This window comes from Humulus lupulus, chromosome 4 (assembly GCF_963169125.1).
Source record: "Humulus lupulus chromosome 4, drHumLupu1.1, whole genome shotgun sequence".
In the NCBI taxonomy this organism is placed as follows: domain Eukaryota; kingdom Viridiplantae; phylum Streptophyta; class Magnoliopsida; order Rosales; family Cannabaceae; genus Humulus; species Humulus lupulus.
In genome coordinates this window covers 29,851,146-29,865,292 of record NC_084796.1, presented here as the reverse complement: position 1 = coordinate 29,865,292, position 14,147 = coordinate 29,851,146, and the positions used below count along the sequence as shown (strand labels likewise).

The window sequence follows — 14,147 nt, the reverse complement described above, 5'->3', positions numbered from 1 at the left end:
TTCAATAATACTAATCTGGTATACTATAATTTAAAATTGTACATATTTAGTACCTTGAACTCAAATTTGAACAGTAAAATTTTATCAATATGACAAATTTCCCTCAATTATATGTAATTAAATTTGAGTTTGAAACTCATATAATTGATGATAGTTTTGTCATATTGATAAAATTTTATTAATCAAATTTAAGTACATAGTATCAAATATGTATAATTTAAAATTACAAAGTACCAGATAAACATTATTGAAAATATAAGGTACTATGTATTTTGATAAAATACAGAATACCAAATGAGTATATACTGATGCTTTTAAAATATAAAATAATTTAATAATATCCACATGTTATGTATTAATAAAAGAAAGTGTTATAGAGAGATTTAGAACTCTTCTAATTATAAACATATATTCATCACAACTAATGGCTATAGAGATACAATCCCAAGCTCCCACAAAAAAAAAAAAAAAAAAAAAAACTTCTAATACTCATAAAATTAAAAAATGAAAATACAAGTCCTTTTTATACTCCCATTAATATTAGAAATATATATAATAAATAATTGGTGAGAAATTGTGGAGTCCAAATAAGAGCATTAACTTTTCAATTTTTGAAAATTTGATAATTTTATTTTATCAAACTTTCACTTTGATATAGATATAGTGATACATCGTCTTATACTATTTATGTGGCCTTTTATGAGTATTAAAACTCAAAGTTCCAAGCATGAAAAACTGTTGAGCTAGCTGAAAAATAAAAATAAAAAGCATTACAAGCTTTTTTTTTAATTCATAAACTAATAATGAAACTGAAATTCTTATTAAGTGGGGTCGTTTACCAAGAAAAATTAAAGGTATCGTGGTACTATGTCATTTTACATATATAAAGTAATAAAGGCATGGCGAATGTTTGCTTATCAAGATGCTATTTGTAATTATGCTAGAGTTTCAACTCTAAATTTTTATGAGACATGATGATTAGACACTTTTCTATTGAGATTTTCTCTCGTGAATATACATGTATTAAAATATATATAATTATATATTACTGTACAGGCATGCAGCACATGAAAAGCTTAAATAATGTTAAACAGTTAAAATTGATTAACCTTATCTTTATTTTTATTTTTGAGACAAAATAACTTCCATTGAAATAATTATCCCAATTAAGTTACAGGATAGTGTGTACAAAATATCCTTTTCATAACTAGTCCATTAAAAAAAAATGGAACATATTCAATTCGACTGTGAATAGTAAAATTCTCTAATATACTATATCATATATATAATTTAAAAACCACAAGAATAAAAAATATATACGTATACATAGAAATTTATCATCATAAATACACTAGACAATTCTCCACTCAACAAAAAAATATTATCTGAATTAGTTTTCTACAAAAGAATATTACAGTTCAACATATACAATCAAAGCACACTGCTCTACAATATTACGTAGAAATACAATAACAAACAAAATTAAAATATAAAATTAAAAAAAAATACAAATTACATAAAACTAAAATAACATGTTCATCTCAACATCAAGCTACCGACACAAAACACCATTAAAAAATCAAGAGAAATTTGAGAAATTAAAAGATAGAGATGAAAAGAAAATAGAGAAAGAGATTGGCTCGCGCACAATCAAAGAGATTAGTGGCAACAAAGGAAATCAAATTTGAAAACGAATTTTTTGAAATTTTGTTTGGAATTTCAATTATTTATTAAAAAAAATTATGAAAGTAAATTATAAGGAAATATATATTTTTTAAAACTTATAATAAAGTATTTTTTATTTTTTATTATCATGAATATATTTATAATTATTCTAAATTTTATAAAATTACATTAAATTTAATTCTTAATTCATAAAAGTCTTTTAGAATTTATTTTTCCACTTTCTAAAATCCAAATTATTTCAAACATATATTGGCTAACCAGAAAGAAGGAAATTATACATGGTCTATTTAATTAAGAATATTGATATATTACATATCTATATAATTGAAGAAGAAGTTTCCATAGATTAATTATTAAATTGATCATGAAATTTGAGAGCAACTTAAAGAGATCATATATGTCTCAACTTGGAGGATCATGAAGAACATGTTAAAAATTTATTTATTTGGGGTCACAATTGTAAATATAAAAATGTGTAATGGGTCATTATATAAATAAGTCAAATTTATGTGGTCTATTTTTTAATAAAGTTTATGACTTAAGGGCATGATTGTCATGATTTTTATATGTGGATACCATTGAGACAATTTCTGATTTGATGAGGGGCCAAATTAGAAATAGTAAATAAATTATTAATTACTGTTTTTCCAGTTATTAATAAAGAGGTAGGTCCCCAGTTTTGCATCGCTTCACATATCGTATTCTTGAATCCCCATCATCAAGAAACTCAGGTTCCAGAGAAAAACTTTGATGCAAAGATTGGAAGATCATACCGTTCAAAATCGATTCTATGGACTCCGGTACGCTTCCGCTAATCTTTGATTCTATAGTTAGATTTCTCATGAATTAATTAGGGTTAAATTCAGATTATAGTATTCTAACATTTGGTACCAGAGCTTTCCTGAATTAATTCTTGAGAATATATGGTAGTATTGGTCTTCCATGAAATTAAATTTCGCAATCGTTTATATATATATATATGATCGCTGGGTCTGTTTACAGTAATCGTGACTGTTTCTTTTTTTGTTTATATGAGGAATTGCTAGTTCCGAATGATATAGATATATGAGGAATCGTTTTTTCGGTAACAGAATGATATAGTTGTTAGTTTCGAATATATATATATATTCAAAAGAAATTATATAAAGAAAAATCGTACATTGATATTATATACAGAAAAACTTTTCGTCATTAATATTGATATTTATATATATAAAAGGATTAGGTCTGTTTTCGCCCATAGACACCATAATACAGAATTGAGAAATTGCTTATATAGAGAAACAGTATCTAGTTTACTATATACTATAAACTGTATATAAGGAATTATCTATATAAGAAATTCCTATAAACTGTATACTATAAACTGTATATAAGGAATTGTTTATTAATCTCTTATATACATGAGGAGGTAATTTGTGTTTATATTTTGGTGTTTGGGCCTAGGAGATAAATATTATATTCCTCAGTAATTCCTTATATTAACTTACCTGTATATATTTCTTATATACAGTTTATTAATTTAGGAATAATACAGTAACAATAAATTTTGATTTTGGTTTTGGATTTAATTAAGGATATCTTATATTTTAGTTAAATTAATTGAAACAAAATATCACCAAAGTGATCTCTTTTGTGTAGATTAATTTAATTAAAATATCAAGATAATAGTGTGTATATAATTCATGCATTTATTAATTAACCCAAAGGTGAGTTAATATTTGGCCGAATTTTATGCATACCTGTGGTGATAAATATGTGGCAATTGTAAGGTATTTTTTGTGTGAATAATATGTTAGTCCAAAGATTGCATATTATTTGACATAATTTATTGTCAATGTTTGATCGCTATAACAAGAGTACCGCTTACAATTAATATTATTGTCCAAAGACTTGATATTAATGATGTGTTTGGTATCTTGAGATGGGATTAACCATAATTTGAATTTATTGTTTTATTTGGATTCTTATATGAGCATGTTATTTATGTAATTGTACTGTTCTATTTTCAGCTGTTGCTACTGTATCTGCTAATCTTAATTCAGTGCCGGTCCTTAATGGTAGTAACTTTAAGGACTGGAAGGAGAACATTTTTATTGTTCTTGGCTGCATGGATCTTGACCTTGCATTAAGGATGGATCGACCTGCTTCTCTTACAGATGCTAGTACCTCCGAGCAAAGGAGGATTTATGAGAAGTGGGATCGTTCAAACCGCATGAGTCTTATGATCATCAAGCGCGGCATACCTGAGGCTTTTAGGGGTGCGGTGTCCGAGGAGGTCACCGATGCCACAACTTTCCTTGCTGAAATTGAGAAACGCTTTGCAAAAAGCGATAAGGCGGAAACAAGTACTCTTTTAAAGAAACTTATTTCCATGAGGTTTAAGGGCAAGGAAAACATAAGGGAGTACATTATGGAAATGTCTCACCTTGCTTCAAAGTTGAAGGCACTAAAGCTTGAGCTTTCGGATGACTTGCTTGTGCATTTAGTGCTTATCTCTCTTCCTCCACAATTCAGTCAATTCAAGGTCAGTTACAACTGTCAAAGGGAGAAGTGGACTCTTAATGAGCTCATTTCATTTTGTGTTCAAGAGGAAGAAAGATTGAAGCAAGAGAAGACTGAAAGTGCTCATTTGGCAAGCACCTCTAAAGATAAGGGCAAGAAAAGGAAGAATGAGGCTGCTAATGATAAGGGTCCAGCACATAAGAAACAAACTCAAGCCAACAACAATGGTGGTTGTTTCTTTTGCAACATGAAAGGACACGTGAAGAAGGAATGTGCTAAGTACATTGCATGGCGAGCAAAGAAAGGTACATTTCTTACTTTGGTCTGTTCTGAGGTAAATTTAGCTTCAGTACCAAGAAACACTTGGTGGTTAGATTCCGGTGCTACTAGTAACATCAGTGTTTCAATGCAGGGTTGCCTGAGTTACCGAAAACCAAGTGATGCTGAAAGAAGCATTTATGTGGGAGACGGCAAGTCGGTGAATGTGGAAGCAATAGGGCATTTTAGGTTGTTGTTAAGTACTGGTTACTATTTGGACTTAATAGATACTTTTGTTGTACCGTCATTTAGGCGGAATTTGGTTTCTGTTTCTTGTTTGGACAAATTAGGTTATTGTTGTTCATTTGGAAACAACTGCTTTAGTTTATCTATTAATTCAAATACTGTTGGAACTGGTTCTCTTATGGTTTATGACAACTTATATTTGCTTGACACCGTTGCTTCTTATAATGAAACCTTAAATGTGGAATCACGTGGTACTAAGCGTAAAATAGATAATGAAAAATCAAGTTCCTTATGGCACAAACGGTTAGGTCACATCTCTAGAAATAGAGTTGAGCGACTTGTGTCTGATGGAATCTTGGATTCAATTGATTTTTCAGACTTTGATGTTTGCATTGAATGCATCAAAGGCAAACAGACCAAAACAAAGAAATTAGGTGCGAAAAGAGCTATGGACGTCTTAGAGTTGATACATACGGATATTTGTGGGCCATTTCCTACACCTTCTTGGAATGGTCAACAATATTTTGTATCATTCATAGATGATTACTCGAGATATGCGTACCTATTTCTACTTCATGAAAAGTCTCAAGTCTTGGACGTGTTCAAATCTTTTAAGGCTGAAGTTGAGAATCAACTTAGCAAAAGAATAAAGCAAGTCAGGTCTGACCGTGGTGGTGAGTACTATGGTAGATATGACGGATCAGGTGAACAACGTCCAGGACCTTTTGCCAGATATCTAGAAGAGTGTGGAATTGTCCCACAGTACACTATGCCGGGATCTCCTAGCATGAATGGTGTTTCTGAAAGACGAAACCGTACTCTTAAAGATATGGTAAGGAGTATGATCAGTCATTCAACCTTACCAGAATCACTCTGGGGAGAGGCACTTAAGACAGCAGCCTACATTTTGAATAGGGTACCAACTAAAGCAACTGCAAAAACACCTTATGAGCTTTGGACGGGGCGAAAGCCTAGTCTTATTCCAATCCTGATATTGATCAAGTTTTAGATCAAGAGCAACCAAACATAGTCAATCAAACCCCAGAGGTACAAACTCAACAACCTCAAGAACAAGTGCTTTTGCGACGATCCACTAGAGAAAGAAGAAATGCTATTAATCCAGATGAATACATAGTGTATCTTCAAGAACATGAGGATGCCATTGGAATGATGGAAGATGATCCAATCAACTTTCATCAAGCCATGAAAAGTTCTAACTCTCAAAAGTGGAATGAAGCAATGAATGAAGAGTATAAGTCTATGCAAGACAATAAAGTTTGGGAGCTTGTCCCATTACCAGAAGGAAAGAAACCGATTGGTTGCAAATGGATTTTTAAGACAAAACGGGATTCAAAAGGTAATGTGGAAAGGTATAAAGCTCGTCTTGTAGCAAAAGGATATACTCAAAAGGAAGGGATTGACTTTAAGGAGACCTTTTCTCCAGTTTCATCAAAGGACTCTTTTAGGACAATCATGGCACTTGTTGCACATTATGATTTAGAGCTTCATCAAATGGATGTGAAAACAGCATTTCTCAATGGAAACATTGATGAAACAATATATATGATGCAGCCTGAAAACTTTGTGTCAGGAGACCCAAAGAAGATGGTTTGCAAATTGACCAAATCCATTTATGGGCTCAAACAAGCTTCCCGTCAATGGTACCACAAATTTCATCAAGTGATTCTCTCGTTTGGTTTTGAGATGAATGTTGTTGATGATTGTGTGTATCACAAGTTCAGTGGGAGTAAACATGTTTTCCTGGTTTTGTATGTTGATGACATACTGCTTGCCACAAATGATATAGGCATGTTGCACGAAACCAAGAGATTTCTGTCAAGAAATTTTGAGATGAAAGATCTTGGTGACGCCTCTTTTGTTTTAGGAATTCAAATACATCGAGACCGTTCTCGGGGTATTCTTGGATTATCACAAAAGAGCTATATCGATAAAGTAATCAAAAGGTTTGGCATGCAAGATTGTAGACCAGGTGATACCCCTGTCTTTAAAGGAGACAAATTTAGTCTTAAGCAATGCCCTAAAGCAAGCCTTGAAATTCAAGAAATGCAAAAGATTCCCTACGCTTCAGCTGTTGGGAGTTTAATGTATGCTCAAGTTTGTACACGTCCGGATATAGCGTACATTGTTGGAGTGTTAGGCAGATACTTAAGCAATCCAGGAATTGATCACTGGAAAGCAGCCAAAAAGGTTATGAGATATTTGAAGAGAACAAGAGATTACATGCTCACATATAGGAGGTCAGATCACTTTGAGATCATTGGATATTCTGACTCTGACTTTGCGGGATGCCAAGATAGTAGGAGATCCACTTCGGGCTACATATATCTGTTAGGTGGTGGAGCTATATCATGGAGGAGTGCAAAACAAACACTCATAGCTTCATCCACCATGGCAGCAGAGTTTGTTGCATGTTATGAGGCATCCAACCATGGCATATGGCTGAGAAACTTTGTCACCGGGCTGCGCATTGTGGATGGAATAGAAAGACCACTTAAGTTGTATTGTGACAATAAATCAGCTGTATTGTATTCCAACAACAACAGGAGCTCGACGAAGTCAAAACATATTGACATCAAGTTCCTTGTTGTAAAAGAAAGGGTACAGAGTGGACAGATTTGTATAGAACACTTAGGTACAAACTCCATGATTGCAGACCCCCTTACTAAGGGTTTGCCACCCAAGGTCTTTCATGAGCACACTGCTCGTATGGGTGTTTTAGAGTATGAGGATATCTAGATTCAGTGGGAGTTTGTCTTTATTATCCTTTGTGTTTTATTAGTTTCATGAAACTTGTGTATTAAGATATTTTTCTGATCAGACTTTATGTTATTAAGTTTATTTCACTTTGTACATTAAGCTAAAGTTTTGATCTCTATAAAGTAAAGCAGGACCAATTGAAAATTGACATGAATAGATCACCATGCATGTAATTTTCATACCACATTATCATGATTGATCTATGTCATTTGGCTATGTTGATATATGTGACCATTGATGGGTTTAGTTGTGATTGATACAACGAAAATCGCTTTGATCCTATGTTGATATAGTTAATGGACGAGATTGCACATGCCTACAGTTATGATGACAAAGTTATGAGCTCAATAAGGTTAACACATTTATATATATACATATGTGGCCCAGTGGGAGATTGTTAAAAATTTATTTATTTGGGGTCACAATTGTAAATATAAAAATGTGTAATGGGTCATTATATAAATAAGTCAAATTTATGTGGTCTATTTTTGAATAAAGTTTATGACTTAAGGGCATGATTGTCATGATTTTTATATGTGGATACCATTGAGACAATTTCTGATTTGATGAGGGGCCAAATTAGAAATAGTAAATAAATTATTAATTACTGTTTTTCCAGTTATTAATAAAGAGGTAGGTCCCCAGTTTTGCATCGCTTCACATATCGTATTCTTGAATCCCCATCATCAAGAAACTCAGGTTCCAGAGAAAAACTTTGATGCAAAGATTGGAAGATCATACCGTTCAAAATCGATTCTATGGACTCCGGTACGCTTCCGCTAATCTTTGATTCTATAGTTAGATTTCTCATGAATTAATTAGGGTTAAATTCAGATTATAGTATTCTAACAGAACATATTCAAACCAGTTATTAGCTGGAAAATTTTCAAGCCAAAAATAGCTAGCAGGAGTACATGAAAATGTACAACAATATTGTTCTTTATATATATTTATATATAGCTTTCGGCAATTGCTTGTCATTAATTTGTAACGTAGCTAAAATACTTTTAAGATATATAATATATACTAAGTTCATGCTAGTACAATGTGCATTTGCTTAGTTTTATTTAGAAAATTTATTAATTATTTATTTTTATTAAGTTTTTATGATTGTCATATAAATTTTAAATAAATAAATAATATTATATATAAAAGAATGATATAAACATATTAAAAGAAAAATTAAACCAAAACATTATTTATGAGTTTTTTTTTAAATAATACAATAACATTTTAGATCACAAACTAACATATTTAATGTACAAAATATTCATGATATTATTCAAATCACACCGCAATGATTGGAGGAGAAACTTCTTTATTATAGATAGAAGATAAAATTTTATTCTAATTTCTTATTAGTTACACAATCATATTATTTGTGTTAGATTAAAATGAAATATAGGCATATGAACAATTCTATATACATGTAGGCGAAATTAATATATAGAATAAACATATACAAAAAGAGGATCGAATATTGTATACCTCCAGCCATTGCTATTGATAACATCGATCTAGATTTAGATCTACAAAAGAAAAGAAAATAATTAGAACGAGTACACGGGCTTCCAAGCTCACACTAACTCTTTTAGATGGAGTTACTAAAAGTCAGAATGAGCAGTGAGCTTGGGGACCGGTACTCTATATTTATAGAGTGAGACCTACCATCAGAGTCTCTGCCACAGATTGAGATATTTTCTCAATCAGTTGGGATGTGAAAAATCGGGTAACAACAAAATCAGGTAACAAATAATGTTGACCATTAATTAGAATATTTTGTCAATAAATTAAATATTGACTTTAATATATTAAATCAATTAGTTGTAACAAATTGATTTTATATACCATTTAAATAAATATTCTAACAATTTGTACACACGACACTTATATATAATGTATTTATATGTGTTGTCAGTATTTTCACCAGAGGACATGTGACATTTATTAGAGGAGTAATTAAGCTCCTCGAGCACTAGTGAGGTTTAGTACTATGGTCTAGCCAAACATGGATGTCTCCAAGTGAGACCATGCCTCGAGGTTTGTCCTCGAAGCGCAGATGTCTCCAGGCGAGGCCACGTCCCGTGACCCATCTCCAAGGCGTGGATGTCTCCAAGTGAGGCCACGCCTCAAGGTTTGTCCTCGAGGTGCGGATGACTCCAGACGAGGCCACGTCCCATGACCCGTCTCCAAGGTGTGGATGTCTCCAAGTAAGGTCACGCCCCGAAGACCATTTAGATGGTCCTCACTCTCTTCATTCGCCAATCCCCCGGGTCTAGGATTCATGTCCTTGGACCTGGAGTAGTTGCCAGGTGTCAGTCGTCGCAGCTGTGGCCCACTAGAAGATCATCTAACAACTTTTGGTGAGCCTCGAGTAGTGGTGTCGAAATCGTACACTCAACAATCGGCATTTCCTACAATGCTGCCTGACATGGGCGAACGTGCGTCGTATCCTGACACAGTCAGATACCTGTTCCCCATAAGGTTGGTAGGCAATTTTCTGCAAATGGGCCCCGTGCAATCTGCCTAGGCTCATGGTCTTTATTAGTGCATCCCTATGTAATTAATTATCAGTTTACTCCCCAGATAAAGGAGAATGTTGTATTAATTGTTCATTAAGGGCATTAATGACCCTAACCTTTATAAATAAAGTTGTGACATCTCCTTGTAAATGGTAGAGAATTTTGGCTAGTTAAGCATTGTAAACTCATAACAATATATACGATGTCTGAGACTCCATTGAAGCTTGCTCAAACAAGCTTCAAACTCACTAACACCAAAGACTCGTGGACTAGGGCTCTTTTATAGACCAAACCACATAAAAGCCCTATGTTATTTTCTTCTAACTTCTGTCAAGTTCTAAGATTAAATTGATAGCGAAAAATGTAGTCAACATTATATATTATATATTAATGTAATAATAATATTTTATAACATGTGAATTTATATTAATATAATTATTAAATATATAGTTTTATATTAAATATTATTATTATAATATTTGAATTTATATTAATATAATTATTAAATATTTATTCTAGCAAAATTTTATAAAAAAATTAGGATTATATATTATAATATTTTATAACATTTGCATTTATATTGATAAAACTATTAAATATCTAGTCTTGTATTATATATTATTATAATAATGATATTTTATAACATTTAAGTTTATATTAATATAATTAATAAATATCTAGTCTAGTATTAAATATTATTATAATAATGATATTTTATAGCATTTGAATTTATATTAATATAATTAATAAATATGTAATGATATTTTATAATTTTTGAATTTATATTAATAAAATTAATAATTATTTATTTTTAATTGATTTTAAAAGTATATTTCATTAAATATTCAAAATATTTTGTTAAAATTAACAAAATAAATCGTTAAAACTAAAATTTCATGATTCCTACAAAGATTTTATACAGAAGAGATGTATATATATAAGACCCTCAAATGTTATTAGAATCACTATATATATTGTCGTCATACTTTTTGATCCATTAATTGTTTCATTTTCCATCACTATATATTGACAGGATATATCATTCTCATGGGTCATCATATCTGGTACTATTACCAAAAGGAATCATGGCTTTGTCGACGAACTTCACATGCATATAGATTATCAAACTATTATATGTTGGAAAAAAAAAAAAAAAGTGAAATTGATGCTTAAAATGGTAATGATTCAATAAATCACTTTAATTAAAGATAAGATTATTATAATATTTGTGATTAATTCTGATTGATTCTTAACAAATCACTTTGGTCAAAACTAAGATTATCATAATATTGTGTGATTAATTCTGATTGATTTTTCAAAAAATTATTTTGGGTAACAACTGATATTACCATAATAAGTGTGATTAATTCTGATTAATTTTCATAAATTAAGATCTCAGATTTGTAGGATATTTGAGCATTAATGCACTTGATTTCACACACATTTTCAACATTCCATGAAGCCTATAAAAGGAGGCTTCTCCTCTAATTCTAAGACACATAGATACAGAGTATCACACACAATAGTCTTGGTGATCTTTCTCTCTTCTGTCTTTGTAGTATTTTCTGGTGATAGAGGGAATGTTTATTTTGAGTTTGACTAAGCAGACGTAGTGGTGCTTTCGTCCTGCTTGATAGCTGTTGTATCATGGGAAGTGGCTGCTCACAAATCTTCTAACACCGTTCAGGTAGAGGTGGCAAATTTGCTCTAAGGAAAGCGTGTTTCACGTGCCTCGGTTTTGGTTTATTCTTTTTATTGTATTTTTGTATTTCTATTATTCAATTAAATATATTAATATATATATTTCGTTCTTCTCTACTATATTATTTATAACATTATATTTATACAATTATAGGGGTATAAATATAGTGTGGGCACTACTTTTGCTTTTATTGTAAGGGTATCTCTATTTTTGACATTTGAAGAAATTATAACCCAAATTTTTTTATATAATGGTGTAAATTGTAGTTATAATAGGCATCCCACCAATTTTCAGAAAATTTCAAATAATTTACGATACCAAAAATAGAGTTTAAAATAATCAGTTGCACGCGTATACAAAAAAAAAAAAAAGGCACTCCCCTACCGTTAGAAACAAAAGTGGTACCTCCATATTATAGAATTTCCCTATAGTTGTATATATATTTACACAAATTTATTTTTCTATTATAATAGAATTTTGTGTAACACTAGATACTAATTGTGTATCCTAATTTCATCAAGGGTCTTTCCCTCAGATCGTATGCAGCTGGCAAATAAATGCATGGAAGAAATAGCCAAGGAGTCCATGTACGTTCCATATAGACAGCATGATTTTCATAATGGCTGTACGAGCTAGGGATGCATAAATTGATAAGCACGAGCTTATAGTATTTATAAGGCATGGCCTCCATGATACGAGCTCGGCGGTGTGTTCAGCTCGGGGTGAATTGAACATATGGCATGTCCGCGGATCCCCGAAGATCTGGATACTTTATACGATCGTTTACGGCCAGCTTGTGGTAGTTAATGCCCCAAATATTAGGAGTCTATTTATTTCATGATCATATCATATCCTAGTATAAATGGGAATATTCCAAAATAAATGTAATAAATACGCAAATCCGTGATTGACTCACGGGGTTACCCAAACATGTCCAAGGAATTTCTCTATAAATACTGAGAATATTGGACAGGAAAGGGGACGATTATTTTGTAATACCGAAACTCTGTCAAAATAGAGAGAAAAAAGCAGTAATAATATAGACTCGTGGACTAGGTAGATTTTAACCACTAAACCACGTAAAAAGACCAGTGTTATTGAGAGTTATTTTCTTACTTCGGTTTACTATCAAGCACTAATTCAACCTTGTTATTTTCTTAATTCACTGTTGGCGAAAAACCGCGTCAACAATTTGGTGCTTTCATTGAGAGGAAAATTAGTGCTTTCATAAAAATCCCAATCAAATCTCATCATGATGGTCACTCACTCGATGCACGACAATGAGATGGAACAACCTGGTGGGCAGGGGGCCCACCATACTGCTGTTTCAAATGAGCATGGCCCTGAAGTTCAGCAATGACCGGGAAAGCAACCGATGGGCCACGACGATACTGGGAGTTCAACGTCATTGCCGCCGAATCCAAACCCAGACTACTTAACTGCAGTAGAACTAGAAAACATGCAGTTAAGGAGCTATCTTGCTAAGGCAAACAGGCAAATCGAGGAGGTTTTGGCTCACTTACCCCCTTTTGCAACCGACGTTAATGTCGGAAATAGGCAAAGTGGGTTTCATAAGTCCCACAGGAATAACCGATTCAAACCAAGTCGGTCATTCAGAACTGCCACCCCAAGTTTTGTGCCCACAGCGCGAGATCGCCAAAATGTTCAGCCTGGTGGCCCTCCCAGGGGTCATCGGCAGGTTAGTCGATCAGTTAGAACCGCAACCCCAAGTTCGGTACCACCGTCAAATGCACATGGGAATACCCATGGCCACCCACGAGGGGGAGTCGGGGTGAGCTCACAGAGACAAAATGTTCCAACCAATCTTCATGCATCACGATCGGATCGTCAGGAGCAAAGAGCTAGAAATGGTGGGGTGGAGCGACCGCGGGCTAATTTAGTTCCCCCTAATGGGACAAGAATTGCCTCGCCAGTCAGGCATCCCCCATCACCCATAAGACATCCGACACCGCCTCGTTCTGCACGGGATATTCTTGTTCATGGAAACAGTAGGAGAAATCCTCCTCCGTCTGTGCGGGACATTCCTGCTTATGGGGACAGTAGGAGAAATCCTCCTCCGTCTGCCCCCACTTATGTCCCGCGGACCCGAGTCAATAGTCCAAATCCTCAGCCTCAACCGCGAGCAGTGAGCTTCGCTAATGGAAGTTATTGGACTGAGAGCCATCGAAGTGGCAGGTCCGAAGGCGATCTGAGAAATCACCTGAGTTCAGCTCAGAGTCCCCGATTCTATCCACAGCCTGATCTGCGAGATCGTTTAAACTCGCAGAGAAGAAATTCAGCTCGAAATGAAGGAGTTAGTTACACTCATCATGGGGGAGATCCTTCCGAGGTACGTGATAACGGGAATGTCCCACAAAACCAAGCCCAAACTTGGAGGGACAACAACCCACAGAATGCATACAATAGGATGGGAGCTGTTGAGCAGCCCC

General features: G+C 33.3%; 1 protein-coding gene across 1 annotated transcript; it reads left to right on the top strand.

The window, feature by feature from the left end:
* Positions 1 to 2,199: 2,199 nt before the first annotated feature.
* Positions 2,200 to 4,902, top strand: LOC133830270 (uncharacterized). The gene is made up of 3 exons (XM_062260203.1): positions 2,200 to 2,486; positions 3,699 to 4,496; positions 4,604 to 4,902. The coding sequence occupies exons 1-3, from the start codon at positions 2,477 to 2,479 to the stop codon at positions 4,630 to 4,632; spliced, it is 837 nt and encodes a 278-aa protein (XP_062116187.1). The 5' UTR covers positions 2,200 to 2,476; the 3' UTR covers positions 4,633 to 4,902.
* Positions 4,903 to 14,147: the final 9,245 nt, after the last annotated feature.

What these genes read in the sequence shown, in the direction of transcription:
- LOC133830270 (XM_062260203.1), top strand. An exon ending in TGCATGGCGAGCAAAGAAAG is followed by an intron (nt 4,497 to 4,603) that starts GTACATTTCTTA and finishes GTTTCAATGCAG; the next exon opens with GGTTGCCTGAGTTACCGAAA.